General features: G+C 36.7%; 1 protein-coding gene across 1 annotated transcript in view; it reads right to left on the reverse strand.

Moving 5' to 3' along the window:
* The window catches only part of LOC111146093 (arginine and serine rich coiled-coil 1), a 452,933-nt gene extending 428,999 nt beyond the window's left edge, over nucleotides 1–23,934 (reverse strand). The window contains exons 1-4 of the mRNA XM_022501478.1: nucleotides 23,922–23,934; nucleotides 23,206–23,385; nucleotides 14,331–14,526; nucleotides 13,235–13,360 (exon numbers count right to left, since the gene is read on the reverse strand). Coding sequence (XP_022357186.1) covers nucleotides 13,235–13,360; nucleotides 14,331–14,526; nucleotides 23,206–23,385; nucleotides 23,922–23,934 — 515 coding nt within the window. The remainder of the gene's footprint in view (nucleotides 1–13,234; nucleotides 13,361–14,330; nucleotides 14,527–23,205; nucleotides 23,386–23,921) is intronic.
* Between the last annotated feature and the right edge of the window lie 1,351 nt (nucleotides 23,935–25,285).

Consider the following 25,285-nt stretch of genomic DNA (forward strand, 5'->3'; position numbering starts at 1 on the left):
TATCCAATTAATAAATGGGCGGAGGACTCATGTAAGTTTTCTAAAAAAAGACGACATATAGATGGCCAATAGACAAATGAAAAGATGCTGAACATACTCATCATCAGAGAAATACAAATCAAAACCACATTAAAATATTACTTAATACCTGTCAGAATGGCTAGAATTAAAAAGACAAGAAATAATTGTTGGCAAGGATGCAGAGAAAAGGGAACCCACATGCACCTCATGTGGAAAACAGTATGCAGGTTCCTCAAAAAATTAAAAATAAAAATACTATAAATATGTATACAAATATGTGTGTGTGCGTGCACGCGCACACACACACATAGAATATTACTGAACCATAAAAAAGAATGAGATCTTGCCATTTGCAACACCTAGGGGGTTAAATAAGTCAGACAAAGAAAAATAGCATATGATTTCACTTTTATGTGGAATCTAAAAAACAAAACAAGTAAACATAAAAAGCAGAATAAGACCCATAAACCAAGAAACCAAATTGATGGTTGCCAGATGGGAAGGGGTTGAGGGATGGGCAAAATGGGTGAAGACAAATGGGAGGTACAGGTTTCCAATATTGGAATGAATATTTCATGGGGATAAAAGGAATAGCATAGGGAATACAGTCAACAGTACAATAGTAGTGTTATACAGTGACAGATGATAGCTACATTTGTGGTGAGCTTAGCATAACATATAAATCTGTGGAATCATTATGCTGTACAAACTAATGTAAACTGTATTTAAAAAAACACACACGGGGGTGCCTGGGTGGCTCAGCTGGTTAAACATCTGCCTTTGGCTCAGGTCATAATTTCGGGGTCCTGGGATGGAACCCCACAGTGGGCTCCCTACTGAACAGGGAGCCTGCTTCTCACAATCCCGCTCCTGCTTATGCAGACTCTCTCTTTCTCTCTCTCTGTCAATAAATAAAATCTTTTGAGAAAATTGTTGAATCATTATTAAAAAAAATCTTTAAAACATACATACACAGCTTGGTAAAGGATAGGGCACAATAATGCTGAGCTAATAAAAATAAAGAAGAAGAAATGAGCAAGGTTTATATGAGGAAAACTTTAAAACACCTTGAATCACAAAAAAACTTGCCTAAAACAAATGAAAAGCGATCCCTCTGCTCTTAGAACAACTCAACATGATAAAAATGGCAGTTCTCCATAATTTTTAAGTTTAATAAACTCCCAATAAAGACACCAAAAAGTTTTTACTGAACTTAAATGAGTTAATATCAAAGTTTATATGAAAAAATAAAGAGTTCACATGAAAATAATAGCCAAGATAACACTGAAAAAGGAAAGCTAAAAGTCAAAGGGGGACGTAGCCTTACCCAACATTAAAGTACACTGTGAAGTTTCTGGGGCACCTGAGTGGCTCAGCTGGTTAAAGGACCAAATCTTGATTTTGACTCAGGTCATGCTCTCAGAGTCGTGAGATCAAGCCCCAGGTTGAGCTCTGGGGTGTGGAGACTGCCTGGGATTCTCTCTTTCCCTCTGCCCCTTCCCCAACTCTCTAAAAAAACAAAAACAAACAGATAACAACAACAACAACAACAACAACAACACACACACACACAGTTAAATTTCTATAATTAGAAGTGTGGTACTAGTGCATAAATGAAAAGCAGGCTAGTGGAATATGCACACTCAAGAAAAAGACCCAAGTACTAATGCAATTTAGTGTATCAATAAAGAGGGGCACCATAAATCACTGGGGCAAAATGGCCCTATTTAAATAAATGGTGATTGGACAACAACCAACTGAAAAAACAATTGATCCATACCTCATTATCACTGACAAGAATAAATCTACACATACGAAAGACATATATGTAAAAAATGAAATAAACAGGTATGCTGTAAAGATACATCAGTAAATATCTCTTTATCTGGATGGAAGCAAAGAATTTCTCCATATTCTGAATATAAGAAATGAAGGAAAGAAGCATTGAGTGATATCTCTGACTGCATAAAAAAGCTTCTGCATGGCAAACAAATAGCATGAACAAACACAAAAGACAACTGAAAAACTAAGAGAAAATATCTGCCATGTGTATTACATCTAAAGGGTTAATCTACTGAGTAAGTAACTCGTAACATTTTAAAAAATTTAAACAATACCAAAAACCCAAAAGATATGAAGAGAAAATTTACTCACAAAAACGATAAAAAAATGGCCCCATATAAAAAGATGTTCAAACTCACTTATGATAAAAAATGAAAACCAAAACTGCATTACAAAACCATTTTTCAGGAGGTTTAGCAAGATGGCAGGGAGAGTAGGAGACCTAGATTTCTTCTGGTCCCAAGAATTCAGCTAGATAGTTAGCAAACCATTCTGAACAGCTGTGAACTCAACAGGAAATCAAAGAAAAGAATAGCAACAACTCCATGAACAGAAAAGAGACCACTTTCTGGAAGATAGGAGGTGCGGAGAAGTGAATCCCAGCCAATATACCAGAAAACAGACGGTGGGAGGGGAGTGAGCCTCTATCAACCAGTTCCCACAAGCGATAAAGCAGTAGAGCACAAAATCAGAACTTTTAAACGTCTGCTCCACTGAGGAACATTGATCCAGTGGCTAAGTGGGGGATGGAACCCTCGCTGGCACAGTGTGGTCTCAGGATCCTTGGCCATCACAGAAAGACGGGGTGCCTAAGTGTGGGAGAACTTCCAGGTATCAGAGCAGGGAAGCCAGCTTCAAAGACAGAGCCTAGGAGTGGGATTTCAGCTCCAGGTTGCCATAAACCGGGGACAGAGATTGGGAGGCCACCCTTTTCATTCTCGTCCTCCAATAAAAGCTACCAAGAGCAAACCCAAGCACATTAGGTAGCCTGGCCCCTGGCAAGGGAGGTGCAATTATGTCTCTGGCAAAGACATTTGAGAATCACTATAACGGGCCCCTCCCCTAGAAGGTCAGAAAGAACATCGAGCCAAGACCAAGTTTACCCATCAATGAGAACTCCAAAACTCCAGCGCTAGGGGAATACAGCACACAGAATTCACGGCTTTTTCTCCATGATTCTTTGGTCTCTCAAAGTTAATTTTTTAAATGTTCTTTTTTTCTATTTCTTTTTTTAATTTTTTCTTTCCATTTTCAACCTATATCTTATCAATTACTTTTTTTAACATTTTTTAAAATTTTCATTGATACAGTCATATTCTATTCGTTCATTGTATTAAACCTTCTTTTTAAGATATATAGATTTTTTTCTTTCTTTAAAATTTTGGGATACAGTTTCCTCTAACTGACCAAAATATGTCCTAAATCTAGTGTATGGCTTTGTTCTATTCACCTGCCTGATTACATTCTGTCCCTTTTCTTTTTTCTTTTTTTGAATTTTTCTTCTTACCTTTTTCAACTAACATCATCTCTTATCAATTACTTTTTTAAAATCTTTTTAAATTTTCATTTTAAAGCCATATTCCATCACTTCATTGTATTTATCCTTATTTTTGTGTATATATATAAGGTTTTCTTTAAGTTTGTAGGAAGAAGTTTCTTCTAAAAGGCCAAGATACACCCAAAATCTAGTGTGTGGCTCTGTTCTATTCACCAGCCTGATCATATTCTTTTTTTCTTCTCTCCCACCCCCATTTTAGGTGTCTTCTGATTTGTTTAGTGTATATTTTTCTGGGGTTGCTGTTACCCTTTTAACATGTTGTTCTCTCAGCCATCTATTTTTCTCTGGACAAAATGACAAAATGGAAAAACTCACCTCAAAAAAAGACAAGAGTACAGACTGCCAGAGACCTAATCAATACAGACATTAGTAGGCTGTTGGAACTAGATTTCAGAATAATGATTTATAAAGATGCTAGCTGGTCTTGAAAAAAGCATAGAAGATATTAGAGAATCCCTTTCTGGAGAAGTACAATTGAACCAAGTCAAAATCAAAAAGGCTATTAATGAGGTGCAATCAAACATAAAGGCTCTAACTGCTAGGATAAATGTGGCAGAAGAGAGAATTAGTGATATAGAAGACCAAATGATAGAGAATAAAGAAGCTGAGAAAGAGATAAACAACTACTGGATCACAGGTGAGAATTCGAGAGATAAGTGATACCATAAGGCAAAACAATATTAGAATAAATGGGATCCCAGAAGAAGAAGAAAGAGAGATGGACAGAAGATATATTGGAGCAAATAATAGTGGAGAACATCCCTAATTTGCAGAAGGAAAGAGGCATCAAACTCCAGGAGGCACAGAGAACGCCCCTCAAAATCAATAAAAATAGGTCATCTAATAGTAAAAGTTACAAGTCTCAGAAACAGAGAAAATCCAGAAAGCAGCTTGGGAAAAGAGGTCTGCAACCTAAAACGGTAGGAACATTAGATAGGCAGCAGACCTATCCGCAGGGGCCTGGCAGGCCAGAAAGGACCGGCATGATATATTCAGAGCATTAAACGAGAAAAACATGCAGCCAAGAAAACTATATTCAGCTAGGCTGTCATTGAAAATAGAAGGAGAGATAAAAAGCTTCCAAGACAAACAAAAACTGAAAGAATTTGTGATCACCAAACCTACCCTACAAGAAATATTGGAAGGGCTCCTCTAGGCAAAGAAAGTCTAAAAGTAACATAGACCAGAAAGGAACAGAGACAATATACAGTAATAGTCACCTTACAAGCAATACAATGGCACTAAATTCATATCTTTCAATAGTCACCGTGAATGTAAACAGGCTGAATGTCCCAATCAAAAGACACGGGGTATCAGAATGGATTAAAAAAAAAGACCCATCAATATACTGTCTGAAAGAAACTCATATTAGACCCAATGACACCATCAGATTTAAAGTGAGGGGGTGGAAAACCATTTACCATGCTAATAGACACCAACAGAAAGCTGGGGTGCCAATCCTAATCTAAAATTAGATTTTAAACCAAATACTATAATAAGAGATGAGAAAGGACACTATATTATACTTAAAGGGTCTATGCAACAAGAAGATCTGACAATTTTATATATCTATATATCTATATATCTATGTATCTATGTCCCTAACATGTGAGCTGCCAAGTATATAAGCCAATTAATAACAAAATCAAAGAAACACATCGACAATAATACAATACTACTAGGGGACATTAATACTCTCCTCACTGAAATGGACAGATTATCTAAGCAAAAGATCAACAAGGAAATGAGGACTTTATATGACACACTGGACCAGATGGACATCACAGATATATTCAGAACATTCCAACCCAAAGCAACAAAATACACATTCTTCTCTAGGGCACATGGAATATTCTCCAGAATAGATCACATCCTGGGTCACAAATCAGGTCTCAACTGGTACCAAACGACTGGGATCACTCTCTGTACATTTTCAGACCCCAGTGCTCTGGAACTAGAACTCAAGCACAAGAGGAAGGTTGGAACGAACTCAATACATGGAGGCTAAAGAACATCCTACTAAAGAATGAATGGGTCAACCAGGAAATTAAAGAAGAATTTTAAAAATTCATGGGAACAAATGTTCAAAATCTTTGGGATGCAGCAAAGGCTGTCCTAAGAGAAAAGTATACAGCAATACACGCTCTTCTCAAGAAACAAGAAAGGTATCAAGTACACAACCTAACCCTATACCTAAAGGAGATGGAGAAAGAACAGCAAAGAAAGCCTGAACCCAGAAGGAGAAAAGAAATAATAAAGATCACAGCAGAAACCAATGAAATAGAAACCAAAGGAAGAGTAGAACAGATTGACACAACTAGGAGCTGGTTCGTTGAAAGAATTAATAAGATTGATAAACCCTTGGCTAAACTTATTAAAAAAAGAGAGAGACAGAGTGAGAGAAAGGACCCAAATTAATAAAATCATGAATGTAAGAGGAGAGATCACAACCAACACCAAAGAAATACAAACAATTATAAGAACATATTATAGGCAACTATACGCCAACAAATTTGACAATCTGGAAGAAATGGACACATTCCTAGAGATGTATAAACTACAAAATCTGACCCAGGAAGAAATAGAAAACCTGAACAGACCCATAACAGCAAGGAAATTGAACCAGTCATCAAAAATCTCCCAACAAGTAAGAGCCCAGGGCCAGATGGCTTCCCAGGAGAATTCTACCAAACACTGAAAGAAGAATTAATATCTATTTCTAAAACTGTTCCAAAAAATGGAAATGGAAGGAAAACTCTCAAACTCATTTCATGAGACCAGCATTACCTGGATCCCAAAACCAGACAAAGAACCCATCAAAAAGGGGAGTTACAGACTAATATCCCTGATAAACATGGATACAAAAATTCTCACCAAAATACTAGCCAATAGGATCCAAGAGTACATTAAAAGGATTATTCACCACAACCAAATGGGTTTTATTCCTGGTTGGTTCAACATCCCCAAATCAATGTGATATACTACGTTAATAAAAGAAAGAACAAGAACCATATGATACTCTCAATAGATGCCAAAAAGTCATTTGACAAAGTACAGCATCCTTTCTTGATTAAAACTCTTCACAGTATAGGGATGAAAGGTACATACCTCAATATCATAAAAGCCATCTATGAAAAACCCAGAGCTGGTATCATTCTCAATAGGGAAAAAGTGACAGCTTTTCCCCTAGGGCCAGGAACACAGGAGGGATGTCCACTATCACCACTGCTGCTCAACACAGTACTAGAAGTCCTAGCCTCAGCAATCAGACAACAACAAAAAAATAAATAAAAGGCATCTGGGGACGCCTGGGTGGCTCAGTTGGTTAAGCAGCTGCCTTCGGCTCAGGTCATGATCCCAGCGTCCTGGGATCGAGTCCCGCATCGGGCTCCTTGCTCATCAGGGAGCCTGCTTCTCCCTCTGCCTCTGCCTGCCATTCTGTCTGCCTGTGCTTGCTCTCTCTCCCTCTCTCTCTCTGACAAATAAATAAATAAAAAAAAAATTAAAAAAAAAAAAAAAAAAAGGCATCTGGATCAGCAAAGTAGTAGTCAAACTCTCACTCACTGCAGATGATATGATACTTTTTGTGGAAAACCCAAAAGACACCACACCAAAACTGCTAGAACTCATACACGAATTCAGTAAAGTGGTAGGATATAAAATCAACACATCAGTTGCATTTCTGTACACCAACAACAGGAAAGAAGAAAGAGAAATTAAGGAGTTGATCCCATTTACAACTGTACCCAAAACCATATAATACCTAGCATTAAATCTAACCAAAGAGGAAAAGAATCTGTACTCACAAAACTATACAACACTTATGAAAGAAATTGAAGAACACACAAAGAAATGGAAAAATGTTCCATGCTCATGGATTGGAAGAACTAATATTGTGAAAATGTCTATGCTACTAAAGCAATCTACACATTTAATGCAATCCCTATCAAACTCCCATCAACTTTTTTCAAATAAATGGAACAAATAATCCTAAAACTTATATGGAACCAGAAAAAACCCCGAATAGCCAGAGGAATGTTGAAAAAGAAAACCAATGCTGATGACATCACAATTCTGGACTTCAAGCTGTATTACAAAGCTGTAATCATCAAGACGGTATGGTACTGGCACTAAAACAGACACACAGATCAATGCAACAGAATAGAGAGCCCAGAAATAGACCCTCAACTCTATGGTCAACTAATATTTGACAAAGCAGGAAAGAATGCCCTATGGAAAAAAGACAGTCTCCTCAAAAACTGTGTTGGGAAAACTGGACAACCACATGCCAAAGAATGAAACTGGACCATTTCCTTATACCACACACAAAAATAGACTCTAAATGGATAAAAGACCTCAATGTGAGATAGGAATGCATCAAAATCCTTGAGGAGAACACAGGCAGCAACCTCTTCAACCTCGTATCACAGCAACTTCTTCCTAGACACATCACCAAAGGCAAGAGAAACAACAGCAAAAATGAACTATTGGGACCTCATCAAAATCAAAAACTTTAGCACGGCAAAGGAAACCGTCAACAAAACGAAAAAACAACTAACAGAATGGGAGAAGATATTTTCAAGTGACGTATCAGATAAAGGGCTAGTATCCAAGATCTATAAAGAACTTCTCAAAGTCAACACCCAAAGAACAAATAATCCAATCAAGAAATGGTCAGAGGACATGAACAGTCATTTCTGCAAAGACATCCAAATGGTCAAGAGACTCATGAAAAAGTACTCAACATCACTTGGCATCAGGGAAATACAAATCAAAACCATAATTAGATACTATCTCACACCAATCAGAATGGCTAAAATTAACCAGTCAGGAAACAACTGGTGTTGACGAGGATGAGGAGAAAGGGGAACCCTCTTACACTATTGATGGGAATGCAAGCTGGTACAGCCACTCTGTAAAACAGTATGGAGTTTCTTCAAGAAGTTGAAAATAGAGCTACCCTATGACCGAGCAATTGCACTTCTGGGTATTTACCCCAAAGATACAAATGTAGTGACCCAAAGGGGTATATGCTTCCCAGTGTTTATAGCAGCAATGTCCACAATAGCCAAACTATGGAAAGACCCTAGATGCCCATCGACAGATGAACAGATTAAAAAAGATGTCGCATATATGTGCAATGGAATATTATGCAGCCATCAAAAAAGAGAAAGAAATCTTGCCATGTGCAATAATGTGGATGGAACTAGAGGGTATTATGCTAAGTGAAATAAGTCAATCAGAGAAAGACAATATTATATGATCTCACTGATAAGTGCAAGCTGAGAAATAAGGCAGAGGATCATAGGGGAAAAGAAGAAAAAAATGAAACAAGACAAAACCAAAAAGGGAGACAAATCATAAGAAACTCTTAATCTCAGGAAATGAACTGAGAGTTGCTGGAGTGGAGAGGAGTGGGAGAGATGAGGTGGCTGGGTGATGGACAGTGGAGAGGGTATGTGTTGTGGTGAGGGCTATGAACTGTGTAAGACTGATGAATCACAGACCTGTAACCCTAAAGCAAAGAACCCTGAAGCAAAGAATACATTATATGTTAATTTAAAATAAAATAAAATAATTTTTCACTAGCAGATTAGGAAACATGTAATAGGATAACACATTCTATTGATAAGCCTGTGAGGAAATAGGATACATTACTGATAGGAATTTGGCAAAACTGTAAACATATTTACCTTTTTATCTAGCAATCCTATTTCTAGGAATTTACCGTGAAAAGATACCTCCAGGAATACAAAAATACTCATGTACAAGGTTATCCAATGGCAGCTTTTTAGTAACTACAGAATTTGGAAAGTATCCTTAATGTGCACAGCTAGGAGAGAAACTAAACTAATTAGGATATAGCCACACAATGAGAAACTAAGCAGCCACTAAAAAAAAAAAAAGAGAGAGAGAGAGAAAGATTATTATTAATGGACATGGAGTGCTTTCCAAGATATATTAGTAAACAAAAAGAGTGAAGTACAAAAGAATATCTACATTATGCCATGGATATAATGCTGTTTTGTTTAAAAAGAAACAGTGGAAAGCTAAAACACAAATAGGATTAGTTACCTACGCAGGGTTAGGATTAAAAAGGAGAAAGGGAAGTGCTATTTCTCTGGTATACCTTTTTAGTATAGTACTGTCTGTTGGAACCATATTAATGTTTCACCTACTAAAATAAAGGGAGGAAGGGGGCCTGGCTGCCTCAGTCAGTAGAGCATGCAACTCTTGGTCTCAGGATGGTGAGTTCGAGCCCCATGTTGGGTACAGAGATTAATAAAAATAAATAAATAAACATAATGAAATTAAAAATAAAAAAATAAAGGGGGGACAAATAAAAGTTTTAAATTTAGCAGGATAAAAAAACAATATGAAATACAAACAAAAACAAACAAACCTAACTCTTTGAAGAAACTAACCATAATGAAGTGAAGAAGAGAACTATATACCACCCCCACAGTAAAGATAAAAAGCATAAAAAATTATTGACTCTAGGGGCGCCTGGGTGGCACAGTCAGTTTAGCATCCAACTCTTGGTTTCAGCTCAGGTCATGATCTCAGGGCCCTGAGACTGAGCCCTAAGCCAGGCTCCAGGCTCAGCAGGGAGTCTGCTTGAGATTCTCTCTTTCCTTTTGCCCCTCCAGCTTGTGCGTGCACATGTTCTTGCTCTATTTCTCTCTCTAAAAATAAATACATAAATCTTTTTTTTTTTAATTATTGACTCTTGTTTGTGTTTGTTTTTTTACAGGGGTATCTATCAGCAATTCTGAAACTACCTTCTGTGTACTCTAGAACAAAGAAGTAAGTAAATGTACTGTAGATAATAGGAGCAGATTCCTCACTGTTGCAAAAGAAAGTGGTATGTGTCACAACGTGAATACTTTGAGAACATAAAAATTATATTAAGATTAAAAAATTATAACCACCTGCTTACTCTCTAACTTATCCCTAGAAACTGCAGCAAACTTCACACATTTGACTTCCTTCCTGCCATCTTGTAGAACACGCTTTATCTTTCAATTATTTTTTACATACGTAACGTTTTCTGAAGTTTTGACTTAACACGACTGGAATCACTCATTTCTATTAAAAAGCAGAGGTCATTAACAACATAGCTTCCGATTTAGAATCATATAGTATTTTTTTCTTTGAAAAACTCACTACTTTCATCTTCTCTGTTTAAATTATAGCCTTGGTAAACTCAAGGAATGAGTTCAATTTTCTTGTCAAACCAAGATTAAACTCATTTAGTTCTTAAAATATATTTTCCAAAATAATATGTGTATAGGACATGGATAATGTATTTTCTCAAAATTTTAGACTTTTCAGTGACTTCTGATTAGTTACCGTAGTTAAATGCCAATGTGTTGATGCAAAAGGTGGAGAAGTTGCTGTTTTGAATAAACCTCTGAATTTGTTTTCCAATATACAAAATAAAGGTATTACTGTGCATGGCACCTTAACAGAGTTACAAAACTCAAACTACTAAATGTATATTATGCTAAATAGTTTGTAGTTGACTAGATATCACTGCCACTCTTTTTAAGGTCTTCTTTGCATTGCAAAGGAAAAGCAATTAACATTTCCAGATTCCCCTTTGGGGACAGTTTTAAGTAGATAATTGGGCAGAAAAACGGCTTCCAGGTGAGTATCCTGAGAACCACTCACTTCGGTGCTACAAACTGAGAGAGCACTTAAAACTTCCAGTGGCTTCTGAGCAAACAACCAGCTGCCATGCTTCAAGTTAAAATAATCAGCGACAGCTTCCCTAATTCCCTGGAGTCTTCCGGTGGTTACAAAAGTTCCCTCCATTAAAACCCTGATGCTTGGGGCGCCTGGGTGGCTCAGTGGGTTAAAGCCTCTGCCTTCGGCTCAGGTCATGATCTCAGGGTCCTGGGATGGAGCCCCACATCGGGCTCTCTGCTCAGTGGGGAGCCTGCTTCCCTCTCTCTCTCTCTTCCTGCCTCTCTGCCTACTTGTGATCTCTCTCTCTCTGTCAAACAAATAAAATCTTAAAAAAAAAAAAAAAAAAAACCCTGATGCTTGGAATCAAACAATAAATGACTGATACATGTGATGATATATGGGAGTATATGAGAGAATACTTTATAAACTAAAAAAGGCCATAAAAAGCATGAATTATTATTTTTGTTCCCACTGATGGGAAACTTCAGTTGAAGTTGTTTTCTGATAATCAGCCTCTTTTTAGACAAATCAATACAACCAAAATAAAGCTTTCCTTCTACAAATCAATAAAACAATAAAACATTTTCTTGCTACAAAACCAAACACTCTACCTAACTTCATTTCCCCAATTAAACATTCACTCAAACCAAGGCATGTTTACCAGCAAGGCATTTTGCTACGTAATAAGAGGACCCCCCAACTTCAAAAATTTACAATATATAAGAAAATCAAAACATAATATTCAAAATATAACTGTTAAAAATCAGGAGCCACATGTGACGGGGGGGTCAAAAAAGGAGGGATTAAACTTGACTTGGGAGTGAAAAATCAAGAAAGGATTGAGAAAGAATTAAAGGTTAAATAGAACTAAACATTAAAGGATAGGAAGGTTTCACAAAATACAGATACCGTAAGAAAGGGGAAAAAAGCATGCTCAAAGAAACAAAGCTAGTAAATCGGGTACATGAATGGAATAAAAGGCATCTAACACTAGAGTGGCTTAGCCATGGAGTATGACAAACGACAAGAGGCTGAGGCCAAATAACACAAGGCCAGAAACCTAAACATTTGAACTTCACTGCTATTAACCAACTTCAGATTCACATAGTGATTTATAAAATTTTGTGCCCTAAATAGCAAAACCAGGCTGCTAATATACCCCCACAAGTAAAGCCTAATAGTAGTACGAAGAACTAAGCAGACAAAAGAAACTGATCTGCCTAAAATGCTTTTCATCCTAACATTCTTCTGCTCAAAAACCTTCAATAATTTCTGAATGCCTCCTTTTATCGACCATCAATACCATAATCCCCATCCTACTCAACCAAATTTTCTACCATTGCCCAAATGTACAACTGACTCCAGAGAGGCTATTCTCTTTATTACTGACCCTTGAGCACAGCAAAAAGACACAGAGTATTAGTCTGTGTATTAGTATAATAGTCTAGTTGTGTATTAGTCTGTTCCAGCTGTGATAAGAAAATACTGCAGACTGGACAGCTAAAACAACAGAAATTTATCTTTCACAGCTCTGGAGGCTTTAAGTCCAAAATGAAGATGCAAGCTGATGTGATTCCTGGTAAGGGCTGCCGTCTTGGCTGAAAAAATGATAAATATCCACCTTTTCACAGTCTTCAAGTTGCCTTTCCTCTGAGTGCAGACTCCTAGAGATAGAAGTCTCTCCCTTCCTCTTCATATAAGGCCATCAGTCCCAGAGGATTAAAGCTCCACCTATGACCTCATTTAACCTTAACCTTAAATACCTCCAATAACAACCCTATGTTCAAATATAGTTATATTGGGGGTTAGGACTTCAACATATGAACTTACAGTAGACACAAACTCATCCCAATACACACAGAGGCAAGATCTTGAAAGATTTTACAGCTTCTCCACTTACATTCTTCAAAAATTTCCTCCATCATGTGAAAAAGCCCAGGCCGGCCTACTAGAGGATGAGAAGCCAATGATGATGAGTGACCCCAGAGGAAACTAGCAAAAGAACTACCAGCTGAACTCGGTCAAAATCATAAAATTATGAGAACAGAAGTGACTGTTGCTTTAGATCACTAAGTTTGGAAATAGTCTGTTACAAAGCCATAAATATCTGATATGACATACCTTCTTGTTCTGCTTTTTGACCTAGATCTCTGAACTCTATAGGATTTCCCTCGACCCCTTGAACGACTTCGACTTCGTTTTCTTCTAGAGCCATAAGAAGAGCTACTGCTTGATCGATGCCTGCGTCTGAAATAAAATATAATCAAGTGTCATTTGTATAAAAAAGTGTTTATGGGAACCTGGGTGGCTCAGTTGGTTAAGCATCTGCCTTCAGCTAAGGTCATGATCTCCGGGTCCTGGGATCAAGCCCCACATTGGGCTCCCTGCTCAAAAGGGAGTCTGCTTCTCCCTCTGGCCTCACCCTGCTTGTGTTTTCTCTCTCTCTCTCTCTCACTCTCTATCTCAAATAAATAAATGAAATTAAAAAAAAAAATTTTATAGGCATTAAAGAGAAATCATCTAGATTCTAAAGAATCACCTCATTTTTACTATTTCTCAATCCTTCCTAGAAGCAAATAGAGAAAAAATGTTATTCTTCTTGAAGAGTCAGATGACTGATTCATAATTTAGTGACTGGATCAGCTACCAATTAAAACATTGGGGTGCTCAGTGGATACAATCCTCCAAATATTATCAGATAATATGTTATGAGAACTATACTAGTTAACATCTACAAAGAACGGCAAAGGAAGAAGACACTAGACAGATGAACTGGGCCTCGCAAAAAGGAAAACCTTTGGAGGAGGGACGTGTTGGACCAAATGGGTTAAGGAGAAAGGGAAATATAGGCCTCCAGTAATGAAATGAGTAAAGCATAGGAATAAAAAGCAGAGCATAAGGAATAAAGTCAATGATACTGTAATGGCGATGTAATGGGACAGATGGGAGCTACACCTGTGAACATAGCATAATTTATAAATTTGTCAAATCACTAAAATATAAACCTGAAATTAATACAATATACTCAAATAAAAAAGTAAAAATAAAAAACAAAAACAAAAACAAAAAAAATCTTTTAGGTTGGGACTTAACCCTCATAAATATATAACTACTAAAAGAAAAAATGTTTCACCCAGAAAAATTAAAAGTATGAAAACATATGAACTCTAAAGAATGTTATTCTCATTACTATACAAAAGAAAATTATGAAAATCACCTTCTATCATATGAATGAGAACGAGGCTGAAGATCTCTGGACCAAGATCTTGACTTTGACCTTGATTTCCTTCCACCTTTCTTTCGGCTGTATGTTCTACTATCTGAAGAACTACTTGAAGACGACCGTCTACGGTGTTTCTTTTTTCTCTTGCTTCTGCTTTCTTCTTCAGTATCTGAAGACCGGCGTCCCATTTCTAAGTTCAAATTCAAAGAAAATTAGTTCCAGCACAATGGCACAATGGATGAAATTTAACATAATAATTATTGTAGAACTTTGTAAAAATTTAAAGGGTCTCATTTAAAGTAAAACTTTAAATGTACTTGGCTTATTGACAAGACATGAGAAATTGCTCTAGTACAGTCTTTGAGGATTATCAATTAACAGTTTTTAAATTTCATGAACTATTTAAATGTATCCATAACTTTTTCAAATGTCTCTCAAAAGAGTCAATCCTGAGAACAGCTCATTATAATAATTTTCTTTTATTTTAAGTTGCACTTATCATTAATTATATAATACTTGGTTTAGGGATTACTTGGTTTAGGGATCAACCACTAATCCTTCATTTCCACATTCCTTAAATATAAAAAGTATTTTACTATCTTTTAGAGTTACATTTTTTCTAACTAAAAGTTCTAAATTTTAAATGGATAAAACCTCATTAGTCATCAACAAAGTGCAAACTGAAACAATGCACCATCACCATTTCACTAGTGAAATCTGAGGGAGGGAGGAAATGTTCACTGCACTACTAAAGTTGGACACCTGGGTGGCTCAGTCAGTAAAGCATCTGCCTTTGGCTCAGGTCATGATCTCAGGGTCCTGGGATCCAGCTCTGTATTGGGCTCCCTGCCCAGTGGGGAGCCTGCTTTTCTCTTTTCCACTCTCCCTACTTGTGCTCTATCAAATAAATAAATAAAATCTTTAAAAAAATAATAAAGTACTAAAGTTGATGAGGTTATTGTAAAGTCAGTCAATTCAGCACACTGCTTGTTCCTATATAAAGTGATGGTATAATCCTTCCAGAAAGCAATTGAGCAATTTAAAGAGAGTCATAAAAATGTTGATTTTTTTTTTTGACAAAGCAATCCTACTTCTAAGAATTTATCTGCAAAGTTTTTCTCAAAAGGAAACTATATTCATTATAACATTATTAAAACCATATCTATAGAGACTACAATTTACGAAAATATGCACCTATGAGAGGCGCCTGGGTGGCTGAGTCAGTTAAGAGTCTAACTCTTGATTTCAACTCAGGTCACGATCTCAGGGTTGTGAGATCAAGCCCTACGTCAGGCTCTGTACTGGGTGTGGAGCCTGCTTAAGATCCTCTCTCTCACACTCTCTCCGCTCCTCCTCCATATATATGTATGTATATACACACACATATATATACACATATACACATACATATGTGTACGTATGAGTAACAGCAAAATTGAAAATAACTGGTAATTTTTTTTTAATTTTATTTATTGGAGAGAGAGACTGAGAACACAAGTGGAAGGGAAGAGCAGAGGGAGAGGGAGAAGCAGACCCCCCCACTGAACAGGGAGCCTGATGTGGAGCAATTCCAGGACCCTGGGATCATAACCCAAGCCGAAGGCAGACTATTAACCTGAGCCACTGACTCTCAACCAACTGCCCCCAAACTAATTAATAATACTGAAGTGATGAAACTGGGTAATTATTTTATTTTACACTATTTTCTATATGGCTATGGTAATGCTTGTATATTTAGTATACAAAAGGAAAAAAAAACTACAGAAAAAGAACTTAAGGTTTTTATACCTAAGAATTAACTTAGTTGATAAGAAGCTTACTTATCTTACTTTAAAGTTAGCCTTTATAGTGTCATATGCAATCTCACTTATTTTACCAAAATAGTTATTAGCTATCTTTCAATATCACATAAAAGCAGGATCCATCGTATGTAATGGTTAAGTTAAACCGTTATGGATCAGATAAATAAAAATCTCATGTTTCCCTTTAATATTTATTCAAAATAAATTAATATCATTACTATAAACAAAGCAATATGTTAAATTACATCTTTGTTTTCAGAACGGTCAGATGTGGCATCCCCTCCCTAACTCTAATACAATACCACTTGAAAATTGCTGTCAGGACTAATCCAAAGTTCTAAGTTATTTACCTAGAACCAGAATTAGACTTTAAATATAGTTATGAACCTCTAAGATGTTCACAGTTCTAACATTTTACAGTTAACAAAATATTGGAAAGACTTGGTTTTGAAACTTTAAATAAATCACTAGTGTATCTAAACCAGCTTCCTCACCGAAAAATGACATTGCACTAGTTAAAAGATCACCATGACCCTTTCCAGCTTCAAAATTCTATGATTATGAAATTATACATATACAGATAATACAAATGTACATATATACATATTTAAATATTTACACATATAGATAACATCTGTATATTTCCATTAAAGAATGTGTATATAACTGAGTTATAATAATCACCTAAGTTTTCCTATTTCCTGGCTTTTCCTTCCTTTCTTGTTTTCATCTTTAGACAGTTATGAATTTTCTTTACCCACAAATAAACACCTAAATGAGTTTTTATTATAATCTTCTTATCTGGTTAAAAAATACTAAAATGAGTGTGAAAGGATAAAAAAGTGTAAATTCACAAGAATTAAGAGACTAAAAGAGAAAACAACAGGAACAGTAGACAAGATATGTCAATAAATTTTCAGCAAATGAAAACCAGATGGAGGATCTAGAGCTAAGAAAGCTGAAATCACACAACTGCAGAGAATTGCAGCAAGAGAAAAGCCAATTCACCCAGCAAAAATCAGAAAGGCTCAGGAATTTGAGACACCAGATACCACAGCCAGAACAACAGGTCAAGACTAAAACACAGAGGAATTGAAAATCTGTAAAAGAAGTAATCGCTCAGGCCCCTTCCCTGACCCAAACCAGACAAGTGACTACTCCTCCCCAAACCCAGCAGGAAAGGTGGGTTTTTTTTTTAGGAAAATAATGAAACAATAAGCACAGGTCCAGACACACAGTAAAAGAGGGCAGAAAGATGCTAAACTAAAAGTTAAAGGAAAGTGAAAGTCTTCAATCTAATGGGAAATACTGCAGCACTCATGTGCTTGGATCCAAGAATTCTGGAAAAGGATTCTTTACAAAAACTGAATAGTCAAAAAAGGTATATAAATATTTGAAGCTCCACCCCGGGAAAAAAGGCCAGGCTCTTATCCAATCACCCTATCACCAAGCCCACCAGTTACCAAACCCAAACCTTAAACACAGTAAACTTTTCAGACTTTTTAGCAATTATACAATGAAAGGTAACCAGTCACGTGATGAAATCCTTTATCCTAAGAGACAGAAACCAAAACAGAAAGAAAAAAAGCAACTTGTAGTAAACAAGAGACATGCAAAAAAAATTTACTGTTAATATCCCCAGAAACACATGAGAAGACGATCCAGCAAACAAGAATAGGAGGAATACTCAAAGAACAGGAAAGCCTTAAATATAAGCAAATGATAATCTGTAATAAAAAAAATACAATAGGGTTACAACATAAGGTCAAAGGACTCACAGAAAGGAGAAAGAAAAAGATAAAAAACAGGAGGTAAAAGAAGATCAATCTAGAAAATCCAATATCCAGTCAATATGCATTTCATAAAAAAAGAATGCAGAAAGGAGATACAGAAAAACACCCAAAGAATAATTCAAAAGAATTTCCAGAATTGAAAGATATCAACTGCTTTAAATCCTCAGAACAATGAATTAATAAGAGATTTATACCAGGGGCACCTGGGTGGCTTAGTCAGTTAAGTGGCCGCTTTTGGTTTCAGCTCAGGGTCTCAGGGTCTCAAGGTTCTGGGACTGAGGTCCCCTCCCCACCTGAAGCTCCATACTCAGTGGGGAGTTTGCTTGAGGATTCTTTCTCCTTCTGCCCTTCCCCTAGCTCATGTGCAAGCTCTCTCTCTAAAATAAGTAAATCTTTAAAAAAAAAAAAAAAAAAGACATATACCACACATAGCTCAGAAAAATACAGACAACAGCCATATACAGATCCTAGAAACTTCTTAAGAGAAAAAAATGGTGTAAAGCAACACAAAAAAACAAAAAAGACTTGCCTTCACATATCTAAGTGAAAATGACTTTCAACCTCTCTATATTCAGCCCAATCAATGATCTAATAAGAGATCAGAATAAAGACACTTTCAAATATGCAGTCTCAAAATTATACCTTGCATTCACCCTTTCTTAGGAAACTACCAGAGGATGTACTCCACCAAAAGTAGAGAGTAAACCAAAAAGATGATCCAGGTCCAGAAAATCTAACACTAGAGATAGGTATAAAGTCTCAGGATGGTATTGGGCTTAGGTATAAGAGATACATCAGAGAACAAGAAACAAAAATCCTTGCCCTCTAGCTTATGCTTGAAATGGAACAGCAATTCTCAAAATGGGGTCTGTAGGTCCCTGAGGGTCCTTAAAAACCTTTCAGAGGTCCAAGAGGTCAAAACTATTTTCACTATAACACTGAAACATGATTTATCTTTTTCATTGGGTTGACTTTTGTACTGATGATGTAAATAAAACTAATAATAGGCAAAACTGCTGGTGCCTTAACAGGAATCAAGGAAATGGCACCAAACTGTACTGTATGACCACTGTAGTGGTCATTATATTCTTCACTGCAACATACAGTTTAAAAGAAATTTTTTAAGACAGTTTCACTTAAGAATGTCCTAGATAGAACAGTAAAAATCATTAACTTCATAAATTTAAACCTTGAACACACATCTTTTTAATATTCTGTATGATGAAATGGGAACTACACTTACCCACTGCTGCATATTAAAGAATAATGGTTATTTTGAGGAAAAAGTGTTAATACAAACAAATTTCAAATTGAACAAGCTTTTATCATGACACTATTTCTAAAGAACTAACTATGACTATTCAGATTTGGGTATTAGGCAGACATTTGCCCAAAAAACCAATGAAGAGACTTTTTCATTTCAAGGAAAGCTGATGTTATTTGTTACCCATGGTAAAATCTGAGCTCTTAAGCAAAAATTAGAATTTAGGATAACTTGTATCCACCATCATGAGAGTGACAGCTTCCCACTCAGTACTTGACGATTTCTGTGTTGAGATCAGTGGTGATATTAAAAAATGTGAATTTTTTTAAATTACATAATAAAGACTCAAAATTCAGAAGGTATGCGTAACTCAGTGAACCACTATTCTCCCATAGGCCAATTCAGGATCTCACAGAATCATGCCTAGGTAAAAAAAAATCCACTCACAGTATAAGACAAACCCATAGATTTTAATGTGATAGACTACAAAGTCACTGACATGTTTTCAAAAACCAGACTGCAACTAACCTTTAAGAAACTACTACTTGTCAAGTTTTAGTGTAGTATCAAAGAAGTAATTATCAGCAAAGGCTATTAAAATACTTTTTTCCAATACCATATCTTTGTGAACCCAGATTTTCTTTATATATTTCAATCAAAACAACTCATCAGGGGCGCCTGGGTGGCTCAGATCTGCCTTCCGCTCAGGTCATGATCTCAGGGTCCTGGGATCCAGCCCCACGTCTGGCTCTCTGCTCAGCAGGGAGCCTGCTTCCCCCTCTCTCTCTGCCTGCCTCTCTGCCTACTTGTGTTCTCTGTCTGTCAAATAAATAAATAAAATCTTTAAAAAAAAAAAAAAACAACTCATCACAATGGAATGCAGGAGCAGATATAAGAATCCAATTATCTTCTATTAAGCCAGATATTAGAGGGTTGCAAAAGTGGAAAACAATGTCACTTTTCTCACTGTGTTCTGGAAAATATAGTTATTTTTCATATAAATGTCTTACTTATGTTACCATGTAAAGGGCTTATTATTATTTTTAAGTGGATTAATAAATATTCAAAATTTGCTCATGTAATTGCTAGTAAGGCAGTATTTACAGATATAGCCCATATAGATAAAAGTTCTTGGAGTCCACAATAATTTCTAAAAGTGTAAAGGAATCCTAATACTAGAAAGTTTGAGAACCATTGCTCTAAGGTATCTACAGTTATTTCCATTCTCCTTTCTTGTCCAGCTTATTAAGTGCCCACAAAAAGCATAAAGAAGTAGGAAAAAAAAAGGGCACAGATTTAATTACATATCTTATTGTTGACTGGAAAAAAATAGAGAATAGGAGGTAGGTATACATTTTCCTTTGTTTTCATTTCAAACAACATAATTAACCCATAATAGAAGAATAATTACATTTAACCCAGAAAAGTTAATGGTAGATATAAAGCCTTTCCTTACAGACACACTAAATAAAAAGTTTAAAAATCATGTCACCAAACTATAAATACATTTTTAAGTAACATATTTACACTTCAGAAAAATTACTCTGCAGTGTAATCAATCCTCAAGAGACTGCAGAAGCCCCTACACTTATTATAGTTAACTTCAAATATTTATTCAGAAAACTGAACAAGAGCAAATGAGAGAGAGATCCAAAAATTGTCTTCTCCATCAAAGACGGGTACTGAATTCCTACTCACCACCTAGATATATACTCACTTCTGGTTTTCCATAATATCATTGGCACATAACTGAAAATACTTGCTCATTCAAGTCAAGGTCGTCAATTTATATTACACACTCCTAGTAAGAAAGAACTCCTTATACTTAACTCCACTGTATGGTATAGTACATGAAAAGACACATTAATAACTCTTTCTGATAAGGGCAATAATGAACTGAGCAGAGATTTTTAGGAGCCCCACAAGCTAACAATTTTTCAATCTACCTGTAAACAGAAAACTCAACTATAGGAATGAACTCCTACTGCTCTTGGTTTTCTGTCCCCCTTCTGTCTTCTAGTACTTCCTGGTTACAGTCTCCTAGTTGCAAACCTCCCCCAAATACTCCCACTACCAAACTGAAACCAGGAGAGGTAATGACTACAGCAGGACATCTATTTACAAAAACATCTCACTGAAAAGTTTAAGTGACTTACTGAAGACATGAAGCCAAGATGTGATCATTCAAAAGAAAGCTCAAAGGTATACACAAGTAGTTCCTTTGTCTAGTTATTAATAAAGGTACACGAAGCAGTTAGCCTTTTTTCAGAAAACAGGTAGAGGGAAAAAAGATTCCTAGAAAACATGACAGTTTATAATTATTTCTCTACTACTCATCCATTAGTATATCAAACTATATTCTTTTTAATCTTGGACACATGGCTTAAAAAAAAAAAAAGACAGTCATGTCAATGGGAAATCTATCTCAAAAAGGTAAAGTAAAAATGGGGCTAATAGCATTTTAGCATAGGAAGAAATCCACAAACAAGTACAAAGCCATGCAAACGCAATAAAAGAACTGTGGTAAATTCTAATTTAAGATAACACAGCAAAATTCAAAAAAGACACAGAATTGTCAAAAACACACCTCCTATCATAACTAAAAATTTGTAAACTAGCATCTCTTTTTTTAAAAAGCATTATCAGTCCTAAGAATTTCTCCCCAATGGTTTGAAAATGAAAGTAGAAAATTTATCTATACATCTACTGTAACAAAATCATTACAGAAATTTTCCAACTCTTAACACAACTTTTTGCTAAGACTGGTGGAACTGGTAAGGCCAATTAATACATAGCAGCTGCCTTTAATTTTTTTTTTTCTATTTCAAAAATTTTTAGCTCTCTTATTGAAGACCCTAACAGTAGTAAAGTGTTACCACTTAGCAGGAAATCTCCTTTGCTTGTAAAGAAAGTGAGTATTTATAGACTCTAAAGCTAGACAGGATGGATACACAGTTCCCCACAAGGCTGCACCTGCCGTATCTGTTCAAATCCTTAAACCTGAGAATTCTGCATATTCCCCTCACTTAGAGCTTTTATGTCTAGATGAACGTTGGAATACTTTTTTGTAACAGAAAAAAATGTTTGATTTATGTAAATACCTAGTACCTACTTAGTTGAAACTCTAATAGTTTGGTGCTAATTCTGAAAACGCAATTAACAACAAAAAATTTAGGCTTCCAGTGTACATTTAAATATATATAACCTCTAAAATAGACGTTATGTTAAGGCTGATCTAAAATCATGCGTCCGCAACATGTCTAAGTAGTGCATTATAACCTCTCACCAAAGTGAACAGTTTAAGGGTAGCCATGTGCTCCTAAGGAAGCCCATAAAGGTGGTCATATGACCACAAGGCCAAAAATTCTGAGGTCAAGGAAATTGAAGGTTTAAAGCGAGTATATTTATTTGTGAAGGAAGTTAAGTCTACCTCACCCAGCACCACCTATCTCTCAGCAAGAGTGTGAGCGCGGAAGGGGGATAGGGAGGGAAAGAGGTGGATCTCAAGTACCGACAGCAGAGTGAGTGGGGTAGAGTGCACCAGGTTGCAGCCTCCCTCTTGCTCCATCCTACTATAGCTAGTGACGAAGTACCAACACACTGCAAGATGAGCACAGAAACCCAAAAGCAGTAATGGAGGACCAGGGACTGGGGGTGCAGATGGAGGTGTGGTCTAGGTATGAAGAGAATTTAGAGCTGGTTAACTCCTCCTCACTACCACCAGACTGAAGGCCTAGCTTGAGGCCTGCGACCGCACAGTACCCTACAGGCACCCACCACCCAAAGTCCCCAGCTTGGACTTCAAGGGTCAGAAAGCGCCAGGTACCGGGCGCATGCGTACTGAGCCGCTCCGCACGCCTCGCGGCCGCCACCCACCACCTCCGCCACCCCCACTCCACGTCGCCTTCCCCGCGGACTGCGCCAGGCCCCGCGCCGCTTCTCGCCGGAGCAGGGCCTCGGAACCTTGAGCCCGCAGCCGCCGCCTCCCAGGTTCCAGATGCGCCCATCACCTGGGTCCCGGCCTTCGGCTTCACGCCTCCGGTTGACTTGCAAGCGCCACAGACCAAAAAACCGTCCTTCAAATCTGGGCGCCGCTGCGGTCCTCCGAACTTGGTTCAGTTTAAGCTCACCGCCTTCCTGGTTCCAGCGCCAGGCAGCCTCAGCCGAGCTTCCGAGTGCATCGATAGAGACTGCCAGGAGTTAGAGGAGTGCCGAGGGAGTAGATTGTCACGCCGCCAATTTTTTGTTTGGTGTTGGTTTTGCGTTCTTGCTTATTTGATTTTTTTTGTTCCCGAAAAGCAATAAAGGTGAAGACTGAAAAGTGTTATTGCCTTAGTAACCGTCGCTATCATCTTAGATAATCAGTAAACAAATCTGCATCGTAGGAAGTTATGTTTAAGACACCACACGTAGCAAAATTAGTTATCTCACTCTGGGGGAGGAGGAAACTAGCCCAACGATAATAAATCATGAGAGTGTGTCTGTATAGAGTCGTGTGTGATTAAACTCTAATGATTTATTTGCAAAAATACATTAAAATCGGTGTTTCTTCTACCCTGAAGGTGAAGGTATTCACAGGTTGGGTGCAAATTAGTTTCCCACATTAAAATTAACGGGTTGGTGGAGGGATGGGAGAAGGCTGCCTGAGGCAGGGAGCCGCGGTTTCTTCTGAAAGAGAAATTAAATGTATAGATTTTTTGTTGTTGTTTAAACCAATAGAAATTACAGCGATTCAGCATTTTCTGTAACTCATACTACATTATTTATCTGTAAGAAACCTAAAGGAGGTGAATAAACCCTTGGCCTTGGTTTGGGTCGACTGCAAGAACCAACTCGTCACAACAACTGATAGATATCCAGGCTAGAGTTTTCCGCTGACGGTTTGAGAGGGTGAAAATCACCTCCACAAATATATTGCTCATAAATGACTTTACCTTAAATAACCAGTTTTGAGGGACCGTTTTAAAACTTAACTACTACACTACATGTTTATTTTAAATAATTCAAGAGCTGGGGGTGGGGGGAGCTTGGCGTCCTGAATTTCATTGGAACCTGTGTATCTGTCTGCAGGCTGTCAACTAAACTTTATTCAGTGTTGTTGGTTTTTTTTTTTCTTTGTACCAAAACCACATTTTGAAAAACCCTGTCTCAAGAAAAATTTATCTAATGAAACATCATTAGAACTTCATGAGCATTTATTAGCATATGATTTTAAAACTTTGTTGATGTTGGTTTTTAACTAAACTTCCCTTGGGCCAGCGGAAATTTGTGGGGAGGCACTGCAGATTTCTCACATCCGCATCTGATATTAACACTACTATTCCTAAATGTATACAAAAACCCATATGCCAGGAAAATCTATGGGAAAAATCTATTTGGTGTGAGTTCTGCGATGATTGTGTCTGAGACTTCCCTGATCACCTTTAAAGTGGTCATCTTTCCCTCAAGCTCAGTAGACAGAATTTTAAAAGTAGCTATTGAGTCTCCTGATCCCTTGCCAGTCTTCTAATAGTGATTATGTTGGAGCTGTTTGTGAATACACATTTAACACCTCAGTTTTAGAGCTCTTTGAGCACCACACCTATTTAGCTGACCCCATTCCTGGTCATTCTGCTAAATAACCTGAAAGATGGATTTTCATAAAGGATTAAAGTTTTATGGTTATTCTCTGATAATATCATAATTGAAGTGGTTACAAGTAGTAAATCAAGACTAAGTGCAAAATCATGTTTCTAAATTCACATCTTTGAAAAATGTGAGTATGTGAGTCTCTTTTGTAGTGTGATAAAATAATACCTAAAAGCTATTGCTACTGGAAACAAAGATTTTAATTATTACCCCTAAATATAGCACCAAATGTTTTAAGAAACAACTTCAGAATTCAAAAGAAAAAAAAGACAAAGTAACATTCCTAAAAAGTATGATTTTCATTTTCCTTAAATTCACTTAAATGTGAACATTTTAATCTGAAGAGTAGTATATATAGAATGACAAAGGTACATATAGCCTCTATTTTTATATATTCTAGAACCACTGATGATATAATTGTTCTCTTTTTACAAATGATTCAGATTGTTTTGATGATAGTTT

The sequence above is a fragment of the Enhydra lutris genome, unplaced genomic scaffold (assembly GCF_002288905.1).
Source record: "Enhydra lutris kenyoni isolate GAN:26980312 unplaced genomic scaffold, ASM228890v2 scaffoldscaffold2, whole genome shotgun sequence".
NCBI lineage: Eukaryota > Metazoa > Chordata > Mammalia > Carnivora > Mustelidae > Enhydra > Enhydra lutris.